This window comes from Nerophis lumbriciformis, linkage group LG13 (genome assembly GCF_033978685.3).
Source record: "Nerophis lumbriciformis linkage group LG13, RoL_Nlum_v2.1, whole genome shotgun sequence".
In the NCBI taxonomy this organism is placed as follows: Eukaryota; Metazoa; Chordata; class Actinopteri; order Syngnathiformes; family Syngnathidae; genus Nerophis; species Nerophis lumbriciformis.
Genome location: NC_084560.2, coordinates 4,183,670 through 4,198,555, shown reverse-complemented (window position 1 = coordinate 4,198,555; position 14,886 = coordinate 4,183,670). Strand labels below are relative to the sequence as shown.

General features: G+C 36.5%; 1 protein-coding gene across 4 annotated transcripts in view; it reads right to left on the bottom strand.

Annotated features, from left to right (window-relative positions):
* Positions 1-271: 271 nt before the first annotated feature.
* The window catches only part of LOC133613889 (cordon-bleu protein-like 1), a 182,162-nt gene continuing 167,547 nt past the window's right edge, over positions 272-14,886 (bottom strand). For 3 of the 4 annotated variants that reach the window (XM_061971770.2, XM_072914422.1, XM_061971773.2), the window contains exons 9-13: positions 9,616-9,778; positions 9,457-9,521; positions 3,271-4,286; positions 432-608; positions 272-368 (exon numbers count right to left, since the gene is read on the bottom strand). In XM_061971770.2, coding sequence (XP_061827754.1) covers positions 438-608; positions 3,271-4,286; positions 9,457-9,521; positions 9,616-9,778 — 1,415 coding nt within the window. In that variant the 3' untranslated portion in view covers positions 272-368; positions 432-437. The remainder of the gene's footprint in view (positions 369-431; positions 609-3,270; positions 4,287-9,456; positions 9,522-9,615; positions 9,779-14,886) is intronic. The other variant, XM_061971771.2, reaches the window with a different exon arrangement.

Sequence of the window (14,886 nt, the reverse complement as noted above, 5' to 3'; positions counted from 1 at the left end):
AAGTCCATGAAGGGTCAGGTCTATGAATGTGTCTGGGAGCAGAGAAGACCATGAAGGGTCAGGTCAATTAAAGTGTCTGGGAGCAAATAAGTCCATGAAGAGTCAGGTCTATGAACGTGTCTGGGAGCAGAGAAGACCATGAAGGGTCAGGTCTATGAATGTGTCTGGGGGAAGGGAAGTCCACGAAGGGTCAGGTCTATGAATGTGTCTGGGGGCAGAGAAGTCCATGAAGGGTCAGGTCTATGAATGTGTCTGGGGGCAGAGAAGTCCATTAAGGGTCAGGTCTATGAAGGTGTCTGGGAGCAGAGAAGTCCTTGTAGGGTCAGGACTATGAAGGGGTCTGGGAGCAAAGAAGTCCAGATGTTCTCCTGAAAAACAACAAAGATTTATGAATGAAAAGATGAGAAGTGACTAATTCGTACTTTTCTTACAGAAGATCATTTGCTGTCGTCAGGTGCTTCTATTGGTGGCTCTTGGCTGCCGTCTGAGGATGTGGTTTGACCCTGGACCCCTGGCACCTGACCCTGGACCTCTGGCACCTGACCCTGGACCTCTGGCACCTGACCCTGGACCTCTGGCACCTGACCCTGGACCCCTGGCACCTGACCCTGTAGACATAGAAGATTGTTTACATTGAACTGTGACAGTCAAGGCCTCTAGAGGGTGTCACTTTACACATTGTTGTCTTTTAGGGTGTCAACTTTGACCCCCAACTTTGTGTTGTCGACTAATTTATTATGGCTCTACTGAAGATGTTCTTTTATGAATTTATTATGGCTCTACTGAAAATGTGAGGGTGAAAAGTATACATACAGCAATGTTAATATTTGCTTACATGTCCCTTGGCAAGTTGACCTGCAAAAAGGCGCTTTTGGTAGCCATCCACAAGCTTCTGCTTGACCACTTGACCACGAAATTGCTGCAGTTCAGCTAAATGTGTTGCTTTTCTGACATGGACTTGTTTCTTCAGCATTGTCCACACCTTTAAGTCAGGACTTTGGGAAGGCCATTCTAAAACCTTCATTCTAGCCTGATTTAGCCATTCCTTTACCACTTTTGACGAGTGTTTGGGGTCATTGTCCTGCTGCGTAAGTCTTCAACTATACTAAGTATTTCAATGGTCGGAATCTGCGCTTTTGCATGATATATTAGTTACTATGGTAATCTAATTAGTGACTATGGTCATCTAATTAGTTAAAATGGTCATCTAATTAGTTACTATGGTAATATACGAGTTACAATGGTAATCTAATTAGTTACTATGGTAATCTAATTAGTTACTATGGTAATATACTAGATACAATGGTAATCTAATTAGTTACTATGGTCATCTAATTAGTTACTCTTGTCATCTTATTAGTTACTATGGTAATACTCGTTTTTATGGTAATCTAGTTAGTTACTATGTTAATCTAATTAGTTACTATGGTGATGTACTAGTTACTGTGGTAATATAATTAGTTACTATGGTAATGTAATTAGTTACTGTGGTCATCTAATCATTTACTATGGTAATATAATTAGTTACTGTGGTCATCGAATTAGATACTTTGTAATTGTGTTAGTTACTGTGGTCATCTAATTAGTTACTATGGTAATCTAATTAGTTACTGTGGTCATCTACTTAGTTACTATGGTAATCTAATTAGTTATTGTGGTCATCTAATTAGTTACTATGGTAATATACTAGTTACTATGGTAATCTAATTAGTTACCATGGTCATCTAATTAGTTACTGTGGTCATCAAATTGTTACCATGGTCATCTAATTAGTTAATATGGTAATCTAATTAGTTACTATGGTAATCTAAATCACAGTAGCTCCGATGAGGCACCAAGCAGTGTTTCCACTATGGTGATGTACTAGTTACTGTGGTAATATAATTAGTTACTATGGTAATGTAATTAGTTACTGTGGTCATCTAATCATTTACTATGGTAATCTAATTAGTTACTATGGTAATGTAATTAGTTACTGTGGTCATCTAATCATTTACTATGGTAATATAATTAGTTACTGTGGTCATCGAATTAGATACTTTGTAATTGTGTTAGTTACTGTGGTCATCTAATTAGTTACTATGGTAATCTAATTAGTTACTGTGGTCATCTGATTAGTTACTATGGTAATCAAATTTGTTACTATGGTAATCTAATCAGTTACTGTGGTCATCTACTTAGTTACTATGGTAATCTAATTAGTTATTGTGGTCATCTAATTAGTTACTATGGTAATATACTAGTTACTATGGTAATCTAATTAGTTACCATGGTCATCTAATTAGTTACTGTGGTCATCAAATTGTTACCATGGTCATCTAATTAGTTACTATGGTAATCTAATTAGTTACTATGGTAATCTAAATCACAGTAGCTCCGATGAGGCACCAAGCAGTGTTTCCAGAGTCTGAAATGTGGGTGTCAGGGTCAGACTTAGAATTATTGAAGCCAATGTTTCTGGTTGTTCCCATTGGGTTGAGTTTTTCCTTGCCCTGATGTGGTATCTGTGCCCAGGATGTGACTTGTGCAGCCCTTTGAGACATTTGTCATTAAGGGTTATAGAAGTCAACTTTGATTGGTTGATAATGAACCCAGAAATAAAAAAGTATAAATTAGCGCATATATGCCGCAGGGTTCATAGCGCGGGAAAAAAGTTACACTAAAGTACCTTTGGATCTGTTGTTAAATGGTTTTTGCTACTCATCAGAATCAGATTTATTGGCTGTGGAGGGGGGCGTGGTCTGCGGGCCTGCCGCGGAGCGGGGTGTGTAAGGACCGGCCTCGAAGCCAGCGGCAGGTGAGTGGATTGCCCAGCTGGGGCTTGTTATCTAATCACCTGTCGCCGTTATTAGCAGCAGCCGGAACGGGACACGTGGTTGGAGTTGGAATTGGAGTTGGAGTTGGAGTGGGAGTTGGAGCGAGAGAGAGACACGCCGAGAGAAAAACTCAAAACAAGGACTGAAAAGTCGCAGAGCAGTGTGCTGTCGTGGCGTGTGCACGAATAGAACAATTGTCAAACCTGACTACCGGGCTCACAAGAGGATCTGTCGTGATCAGGGGAACCCACGAGAGGGCAACTTCCACATTGGCCAAGTCCCTTTAACACACGCTAGACTAGACGGTCTTCTCTTTTGTTCACATATCCAAATCCAGATTCATAATCTGCTTGCATCTCCACTATAAACCACTTCTACTGTCCTTCAGTTTCTTCTAGTGAACTTTTTTGATCAGTTTTTGTATACCAAGTTCTTCAATCCCATCAGAACTCACCTTCAAATCCAACACTGCAGCCTTCTCAACGACGGAACACGGACCGGCAGCAGGAGGACTCGGCCTCAGCGGAGAGCCGGGTGACTCGGGTCTGTGTGGCAAGGAGTGGCTACGCCTCACGGCAAACGACACGGCCTGGGCGAACCGGGACGGCGTGCTGGGGGAAAAAGGCCTGGGAGTAGCAAAGCTCCTCAGTTTCTCCAAGCTTAACCTTTGCTCTTTGCTCTGCCTCGTCTCCCGCACCTGGCTGGGAGCATCAGTCGCCGCTGTGGCGCCCTCGTGTGGTGGTGAGTCCACCTGGTCCACAGAAGCAGGACCGATCTTCTCTGCGGCTGATGTAACGTAATACCCAGCTGTCTTTTTGTGCTTGGACAAGCGGAAAGAACCCGGCTTGGGTTTAGTTGCGGGTGGAACTTTGGTGGCCCGGACCTCTCCTGGTGGACCTTCTTGAGGTGAGCACAATCTGCTGGGTGGTGAGGCGGAAGTGGATTGAGCTAGGCATCTATCGACAGTGTCTACGTTGGCTTGTGGCCCCTCCCCGTCGGACTGAACAGCAGGGGGCAACTCCAGTGTCAGCGCGACTTCAAAGTATCTCAGCTTCTCATTGGACTTGGGAGGCACCACCGTGTACGTGGTCATCCCCACCTTGGGAACGTAGTCCCTGGTCAACTCATTGGAAGGCTTGGGCTCAAAGTCTACGCGGCTGTGGGATTTTGGCGTTGAGTCTTGGCACGAGGAAACCTCTGAGGCTTGGCTACAGGTGAGGTCGGTGGCAGTGGTGGCATTCGCCGTCTGGTTGGCAGAAGAGATAGCTTGGTCTGTCTGCACTTGCGCGTCCTCGCCACTGGGGCGTGATGCGTCCTTTATGCCCAGGTGCTCGGGGTCGAACGTCTCCTTCGTGGAGGTTTCCCCAACAGATGCCTGAGATGTCCCTGCACCCTGCGGTGACGGCTGGGGGCCGTCGGTTCCATGGACGCGGTCCTCGTCTCCGGGCTGTTCAGGTGTGGACTGACGTTCTGTCCAAAATAGAAACGATTGTCAGGAAAGTTCAGGAGTTTTGTCACGGTTGGCGAGTACAACTTACAGGTTCTGTTTGCAACTTAGAACATTTTATTCAACAAGAACACCAGCAGCTAGCTCATGTTAGCATTAGTTTTACAATTGTGTACATCAGTGGGTGCTCATTACGTGGATGGCGAGCTAGCGGTCAATGGTGGAGGGTGTGTCCGTCCATCGCCAGCCAGACGTTAACATTTTTTTTATTATTTATGTTATTCACATGTGAATACTGCTGTATAATAGTCTTTATTTATATTATTCACTAATGAATAATAGACTGTTTATCTTATTCACATGTGAATAATGCTGTATAATACTGTATTTATAGTATTCACATGTGAGTAATGCTATATAATAGACTGTATTTATATTATTCACATGTGAATAATGCTGTATAATAGACTGTATATATGTTATTCACATGTGAATAATGCTGTAAAATAGACTGTATTTATGTTATTCACATGTGAATAATGCTGTATAATAGACTGTATTTATGTTATTCACATGTGAATAATGCTGTATAATACTGTATTTATAGTATTCACATGTGAGTAATGCTATATAATAGACTGTATTTATATTATTCACATGTGAATAATGCTGTATAATAGACTGTATTTATGTTATTTACATGTGAATATTGCTGTATAATGGACTGTATTTATGTTATTCACATGTGAATAATGCTGTATAATAGACTGCATTTATATTATTCACATGTGAATAATGCTGTATAATAGACTGTATTTATGTTATTCACATGTGAATAATGCTGTATAATAGACTCTATTTATGTTATTCACATGTGAATAATGCTGTATAATAGACTGTATTTATGTTATTCACATGTGAATATTATTGTATAATAGACTGTATTTATGTTATTCACATGTGAATAATGCCGTATAATAGCCTGTATTTATGTTATTCACATGTGAATAATGCTGTATAATAGACTGTATTTATATTATTCACATGTGAATAATGCTGGATAATAGCCTGTATTTATGTTATTCACATGTGAATAATGCTGTATAATAGACTTTATTTATATTATTCACATGTGAATAATGCTGTATAATAGACAGTAATTATGTTATTCACATGTGAATAATGCTGTAAAATGGACTGTATTTATGTTATTCACATGTGAATAATGCCGTATAATAAACTGTATTTATGTTATTTACATGTGAATATTGCTGTAAAATGGACTGTATTTATGTTATTCACATGTGAATAATGCCGTATAATAGCCTGTATTTATGTTATTCACATGTGAATAATGCTGTATAATAGACTGTATTTATATTATTCACATGTGAATAATGCTGTATAATAGCCTGTATTTATGTTATTCACATGTGAATAATGCTGTATAATAGACTTTATTTATATTATTCACATGTGAATAATGCTGTATAATACTGTATTTATAGTATTCACATGTGAGTAATGCTGTATAATAGACTATGTTATTCACATGTGAATAATGCTGTATAATAGACTGTATTTATGTTATTCACATGTGAATAATGCTGTATAATAAGACTGTATTTATATTATTCACATGTGATTAATGCTGTATAATAGACTGTATTTATATTATTCACATGTGAGTAATGCTGTATAATAGATTGTATTTATATTATTCACATGTGAATAATGCTGTATAATAGACTGTATTTATGGTATTCACATGTGAATAATGCTGAATAATACTGTATTTATATTATTCACATGTGAATAATGCTGTATAATAGACTGTATTTATGTTATTCACATGTGAATAATGCTGTATAATAGACTGTATTTGTATTATTCACATGTGAATAATGCTGTATAATACTGTAGTTATAGTATTCACATGTGAGTAATGCTGTATAATAGACTATTTATATTATTCACATGTGAATAATGCTGTATAATAGACTGTATTTATGTTATTTACATGTGAATATTGCTGTATAATGGACTGTATTTATGTTATTCACATGTAAATAATGCTGTATAATAGACCGTATTTATATTATTCACATGTAAATAATGCTGTATAATAGACAGTATTTATGTTATTCACATGTGAATAATGCTGTATAATAGACTGTATTTATAGTATTCACATGTGAATAATGCCGTATAATAAACTGTATTTATGTTATTTACATGTGAATATTGCTGTAAAATGGACTGTATTTATGTTATTCACATGTGAATAATGCCGTATAATAGCCTGTATTTATGTTATTCACATGTGAATAATGCTGTATAATAGACTTTATTTATATTATTCACATGTGAATAATGCTGTATAATACTGTATTTATAGTATTCACATGTGAGTAATGCTGTATAATAGACTATGTTATTCACATGTGAATAATGCTGTATAATAGACTGTATTTATATTACTCACATGTGAATAATGCTGTATAATAGACTGTATTTATGTTATTCACATGTGAATAAAGCTGTATAATAGACTGTATTTAAATTATTCACATGTGAATAATGCTGTATAGTAGACTGTATTTATGTTATTCACATGTGAATAATGCTGTATAATAGACTGTATTTATGTTATTCACATGTGAAGAATAGACTGTTTATAATATTCACATGTGAATAATGCTGTATAATAGACAGTATTTATAGTATTCACATGTGAGTAATGCTGTATAATAGACTATATTATTCACATGTGAATAATGCTGTATAATGGACTGAATTTATGTTATTCACATGTGAATAATGCCGTATAATACTGTATTTATATTGTTCACATGTGAATAATGCTGTATAATAGACTGTATTTATGTTATTCACATGTGAATAATGCTGTATAATAGACTGCATTTATATTATTCACATGTGAATAATGCTGTAAAATAGACTATTTATCTTATTCACATGTGAATAATGCTGTATAATACTGTATTTATAGTATTCACATGTGAGTAATGATGTATAATAGACTATATTATTCACATGTGAATAATGCTGTATAATACTGTATTTATAGTATTCACATGTGAATAATGCTGTATAATAGACTGTATTTATGTTATTCACATGTGAATATTGCTGTATAATAGACTGTATTATTCACATGTGAATAATGCTGTATAATAGACTGTATTTATGTTATTCACATGTGAATAATGCTGTATAATAGACTGTATTTATATTATTCACATGTGAATAAAGCTGTATAATAGACTATTTATATTATTCACATGTGAATAATGCTGTATAGTAGACTGTATTTATGTTATTCACATGTGAATACTGCTGTATAATAAACTGCATTTATATTATTCACATGTGAATAGTGTTGTATTATAGACTATTTATATTATTCACATGTAAATAATGCTGTATAATAGACTGTATTTATATTATTCACATGTGAATAATGCTGTATAATAGACTGTATTTATATTATTCACATGTGAATAATGCTGTATAATAGACTGTATTTATGTTATTCACATGTGCATAATGCTGTAAAATAGACTGTATTTATATTATTCACATGTGAATAATGCTGTATAATAGACTGTATTTATATTATTCACATGTGAATAATGCTGTAAAATAGACTGTATTTACAGTATTCACATGTGAGTAATGCTGTATAATAGACTATATTATTCACATGTGAATAATGCTGTATAATAGACTGTATTTATGTTATTCACATGTGAATAATGCAGTATAATAGACTGTATTTATGTTATTCACATGTGAATAATGCTTTATAATAGACTGTAATTATAGTATTCACATGTGAGTAATGCTGTATAATAGACTATATTATTCACATGTGAATAATGCTGTATAATAGACTGTATTTGTTATTCACATGTGAATAATGCTGTATAATAGACTATATGTTATTCACATGTGAATACTGCTGTATAATAAACTGCATTTATATTATTCACATGTGAATAATGCTGTATTATAGACTGTATTTATATTATTCACATGTGAATAATGCTGTATAATAGACTGCATTTACGTTATTCACATGTGAATAATGCCGTATAATAGACTGTATTTATGTTATTTACATGTGAATAATGCTGTATAATAGACTGTATTTATGTTATTCACATGTGAATAATGCTGTATAATAGACTGTATTTATATTATTCACATGTGAATAATGCCGTATTATAGACTGCATTTATATTATTCACATGTGAATAATGCTGTATTATAGACTGTATTTATATTATTCACATGTGAATAATGCTGTATAATAGACTGCATTTATGTTATTCACATGTGAATAATGCTGTATAATAGACTGTATTTATATTATTCACATGTGAATAATGCTGTATAATAGACTGCATTTATGTTATTCACATGTGAGTAATGCTGTATAATAGACTGGATTTATGTTATTCACATGTGAATAATGCTGTATAATAGACTGTATTTATATTATTCACATGTGAATAATGCTGTATAATAGACTGTATTTATATTATTCACATGTGAATAATGCTGTATAATAGACTGTATTTATATTATTCACATGTAAAAAATGTTAAGTGTTTATCGTCTATTGTGAGCGAACTGTGGTGCTGAATTCCTTCCAGGGATCAATAAATTATTTTCTATTCTATTCTATATATATCATTTATGTTGATTTATTTATGAAAGAGAGGTTTTTGTTAACAAGTTAAAGGTGTTTAATGATAATACAAGCATGTTTAACACATTCCTTTCTTTCTCGAAGACAAGAATATAAGTTGGTGTGATTGTGATGACAAACTACTACTTCCTGTTGGTAAAAAGTATGTTTTCTATCTTTTATGTCACGTGACCACGACTTCCTGTTGGTAAAAAGTATGTTTTCTATGTGTAGGAAGTGCATGTTGTCTTCCCCAAGCAGTTCTTTATTTTGGCCACTAGTCGGCAGTGTTGACTTTTTGCATCTTCTATTGAGTCAATGCTGTGTAATATCAGTATTTCTTCAAAAAGATAAAAACTACAACATTTATAACACAAAGTAGTGTATAGTTCTAACTTATATATTGCCTTGATGACTGAGCAATATGCATAGTCTTACAAAGCGTCTGATCAGACCTAACCATGCCTTCATCATACCTGTCAGGTGAGACGTGCCATCCAGTGTCTTCACATCCAAGGTGTCACCTGGGATCTGTGGCGCTCTGCCAGATCCAAAAGAAAAGCAACAAATTAAAAAGGTACTCCTAAGACGGATTTACCAACAGAATCTTGCAAAGGCGTTATTAGAGTTCGTACTTGCCATCTGAGGACAGATCACCACATTGATCGTCCCCAAGGTCTGGGAGACTCGGGTCTTCTCCGAGGACCTGGCTTGCAGCTGCCGACGTCTCCTCCATGATCTCCTCCAGTGTTTCAGCTGCTGGGAGGTCTGCAAAAACCACCAGATGGCCGTCAGACTCTGGGGACATACAAATAATAATAATAATAATAATAATAATAATAATAGATTTTTTTGTAAAACCTAAACCAAAAGTGCTACAGTGCTTTTAAAAAATAAAAAATAAAAATAAAATAATAATAATAATAATAAAAAAACAACAACGCTAGAACCACAAATAGCTGCCCCCAACAAGTAAAATAAATAGTAATAAAAAATTAAAAAAAAAAACTAGAACAGCCTAATAGCTAGAACTAGCAGACATACAGGTAAAAGCCAGTAAATTAGAATATTTGGAAAAACTTGATTTATTTCAGTAATTGCATTCAAAAGGTGTAACTTGTACATTATATTTATTCATTGCACACAGACTGATGCATTCAAATGTTTATTTCATTTAATTTTGATGATTTGAAGTGGCAACAAATGAAAATCCAAAATTCCGTGTGTCACAAAATTAGAATATTACTTAAGGCTAATACAAAAAAGGGATTTTTAGAAATGTTGGCCAACTGAAAAGTATGAAAATGAAAAATATGAGCATGTACAATACTCAATACTTGGTTGGAGCTCCTTTTGCCTCAATTACTGCGTTAATGCGGCGTGGCATGGAGTCGATGAGTTTCTGGCACTGCTCAGGTGTTATGAGAGCCCAGGTTGCTCTGATAGTGGCCTTCAACTCTTCTGCGTTTTTGGGTCTGGCATTCTGCATCTTCCTTTTCACAATACCCCACAGATTTTCTATGGGGCTAAGGTCAGGGGAGTTGGCGGGCCAATTTAGAACAGAAATACCATGGTCTGTAAACCAGGCACGGGTAGATTTTGCGCTGTGTGCAGGCGCCAAGTCCTGTTGGAACTTGAAATCTCCATCTCCATAGAGCAGGTCAGCAGCAGGAAGCATGAAGTGCTCTAAAACTTGCTGGTAGACGGCTGCGTTGACCCTGGATCTCAGGAAACAGAGTGGACCGACACCAGCAGATGACATGGCACCCCAAACCATCACCCAACCATGCAAATTTTGCATTTCCTTTGGAAATCGAGGTCCCAGAGTCTGGAGGAAGACAGGAGAGGCACAGGATCCACGTTGCCTGAAGTCTAGTGTAAAGTTTCCACCATCAGTGATGGTTTGGGGTGCCATGTCATCTGCTGGTGTCGGTCCACTCTGTTTCATAAAAGACTTGAATGTTCTGGGAATGGTTGGTGTTGGAATTTTTCAAATCGGTCGAGAAATGTTGAAGTAGTAACAAGTTGAATTGAGAAAGGGTATGGCGGATTTCCTGGAATTTCAGGAAAATCTGGAATGTTTCCAGTTCAAAAAACAACTTAGTTTTTTGTCCTGATTAAGAGGAATGTTTTGACGGTGGAACGGTTGAAATGCGATGAAAAATGTGTGAGGAGTAGCCGCCAGAATAAAGGGTGGAAATAGGGCTTTGGAAAACCAGGAATTCTGGGAAATACTGGAATTTTTTTTTAACTTGGAACAATGGTAGTTTAAAATTTCCAGGATGGAATGTGTTGAAGGCGGAATGGGTTGAATAGGTCGAAAAATGTGGAAATGGTGGAAGTTTGAAAAATGGCCAATTCCTTTTGAATGGGGAAAAACGTGGAATTCTGGGAAATCTGGGAATTTTTGGAATTTCAATGGGAATTTCATAAAAGACATGAATGTTCTGGGAATGGTTGGTGTTGGAATTTTTCAAATCGGTTGAGAAATGTTGAAGTAGTAACAAGTTGAATTGAGAAAGGGTATTGCGGATTTCCTGGAATTTCAGGAAAATCTGGAATGTTTCCAGAAACTCAGGAAACAGAGTGGACCGACACCAGCAAGTTTTAGAGCACTTCATGCTTCCTGCTGCTGACCTGCTCTATGGAGATGGAGATTTCAAGTTCCAACAGGACTTGGCGCCTGCACACAGCGCAAAATCTACCCGTGCCTGGTTTACAGACCATGGTATTTCTGTTCTAAATTGGCCCGCCAACTCCCCTGACCTTAGCCCCATAGAAAATCTGTGGGGTATTGTGAAAAGGAAGATGCAGAATGCCAGACCCAAAAACGCAGAAGAGTTGAAGGCCACTATCAGAGCAACCTGGGCTCTCATAACACCTGAGCAGTGCCAGAAACTCATCGACTCCATGCCACGCCGCATTAACGCAGTAATTGAGGCAAAAGGAGCTCCAACCAAGTATTGAGTATTGTACATGCTCATATTTTTCATTTTCATACTTTTCAGTTGGCCAACATTTCTAAAAATCCCTTTTTTGTATTAGCCTTAAGTAATATTCTAATTTTGTGACACACGGAATTTTGGATTTTCATTTGTTGCCACTTCAAATCATCAAAATTAAATGAAATAAACATTTGAATGCATCAGTCTGTGTGCAATGAATAAATATAATGTACAAGTTACACCTTTTGAATGCAATTACTGAAATAAATCAAGTTTTTCAAAATATTCTAATTTACTGGCTTTTACCTGTATATCTAAAAAAATATTATTTTTTTTTAAAGAGAAGGGTTTTTGAGCCTTTATTTAAAAGCATCCACAGTCTGTGGTGCCCTCATGTGGTCAGGGAGAGCGTTCCACAGACATGTCCAGCTCCCGCATGACACGGTTCCAGTTCACGAAGCAAAGTCCGTAAAAAAAGCCTGCTTGCGTCGATTTGTGGTCTCTGGAATATTCATGACTCAGCATAAAATAAATAGAATGTTGTCTTCACCTTCTCCCGTGCATAACTCCTCCTCTACTTTTATTATTGTGTGAACGCTCCAAAGCATTCACACATTTGGTTTTCTACACCGAAGATCATCTATTTCTTCTTCTCCAGATTTTGGCGCGCTCTGCCTTCCACATTTTTCACCCGATTCAAAGCGTTCCAACTTCAAACTGTTCAGCCTATTTGGGAATCGCGGGGCTTTCCCTTGACAAATTCCCCAAATTCCCAGATTTCCCAGAATTCCAGGTTTTTCCCCATTCAAAAGGAATTGGCCATTTTTCAAACTTCCACCATTTCCACATTTTTCGACCTATTCAAACCATTCCACGTCCAACACATTCCACCATCCTGGAAATTTTAAACTACCTTTATTCCAAGTAAAAACAAATTTCAGTATTTTCCAGAATTCCTGGTTTTCCAAAGCCCTATTTCCACCCTTTATTCTGGTGGCTACTCCTCACACATTTTTCATCGCATTTCAACCGTTCCACCGTCAAAACATTCCTCTTAATCAGGACAAAAAACTAAGTTGTTTTTTGAACTGGAAACATTCCAGATTTTCCTGAAATTCCAGGAAATCCGCCATACCCTTTCTCAATTCAACTTGTTACTAATTCAACATTTCTCGACCGATTTGAAAAATTCCAACACCAACCATTCCCAGAACATTCAAGTCTTTTATGAAATTCCCATTGAAATTCCAAAAATTCCCAGATTTCCCAAAATTCCAGGTTTTTCCCCATTCAAAAGGAATTGGGTATTTTTCAAACTTCCACCATTTCCACATTTTTCGACCTATTCAAACCATTCCGCCTTCAACACATTCCATCCTGGAAATTTTAAACTACCATTGTTCCAAGTTAAAAAAAAATTCCAGTATTTCCCAGAATTCCTGGTTTTCCAAAGCCCTATTTCAACCCTTTATTCTGGCGGCTACTCCTCACACATTTTTCATCGCATTTCAACCGTTCCACCGTCAAAACATTCCTCTTAATCAGGACAAAACACTAAGTTGCTTTTTGAACTGGAAGAATTCCAGATTTTCCTGAAATTCCAGGAATTCCGCAATACCCTTTCTCAATTCAACTTGTTACTACTTCAACATTTCTCGACCGATTTGAAAAATTCCAACACCAACCATTCCCAGAACATTCAAGTCTTTTATGAAATTCCCATTGAAATTCCAAAAATTCCCAGATTTCCACGTTTTTCCCCATTCAAAAGGAAATGGCCATTTTTCAAACTTCCACCATTTCCACATTTTTCAACCTATTCAAACCATTCCACCTTCAACACATTCCACCATCCTGGAAATTTTAAACTACCTTTGTTCCAAGTTAAAAAAAAATCCAGTATTTTCCAGAATTCCTAATTTTCCAAAGCCCTATTTCCACCCTTTATTCTGGCGACTACTCCTCCCATATTTTTCAACCCACTTCAACCGTTTCACCCTCAAAACATTCCTCTTAATCAGGACAAAAAACCAAGGTGTTTTTTTGAACTGGAAAAATTCCCAGTTTTCCCAAAATTCCAGGAATTCTGTAATACCATTTCTCAATTAAAAGTGTTACTACTTCAACATTTCTCGACCGATTTGAAAAATTCCAACACCAACCATTCCCAGAACATTCAAGTCTTTTATGAAATTCCCATTGAAATTCCAAAAATTCCCAGATTTCCCAGAATTCCAGGTTTTTCCCCATTCAAAAGGAATTGGCCATTTTTCAAACTTCCACCATTTCCACATTTTTCAGCCTATTCAAACCATTCCACCTCCAACACATTCCACCATCCTGGAAATTTTAAACTACCTTTGTTCCAAGTAAAAAAAAAATCCAGTATTTTCCAGAATTCCTGATTTTCCAAAGCCCTATTTCCACCCTTTATTCTGGCGACTACTCCTCACACATTTTTCAACGCATTTCAACCGTTCCACCGTCAAAACATTCCTCTTAATCAGGACAAAACACTAATTTGTCTTTTGAACTGGAAACATTCCAGATTTTCCTGAAATTCCAGGAAATCCGCAATACCCTTTCTCAATTCAACTTGTTACTACTTCAACATTTCTCAACCGATTTGAAAAATTCCAACACCAACCATTCCCAAAACATTCAAGTCTTTTATGAAATTCCCATTGAAATTCCAAAAATTCCCAGATTTCCCAAAATTCCAGGTTTTTCCCCATTCAAAAGGAATTGGCCATTTTTCAAACTTCCACCATTTCCACATTTTTCGACCTATTCAAACCATTCCGCCTTCAACACATTCCATCCTGGAAATTTTAAACTACCATTGTTCCAAGTTAAAAAAAAATTCCAGTATTTCCCAGAATTCCTGGTTTTCCAAAGCCCTATTTCCACCCTTTATTCTGGCGGCTACTCCTCACACATTTTTCATCGCATTTCAACCGT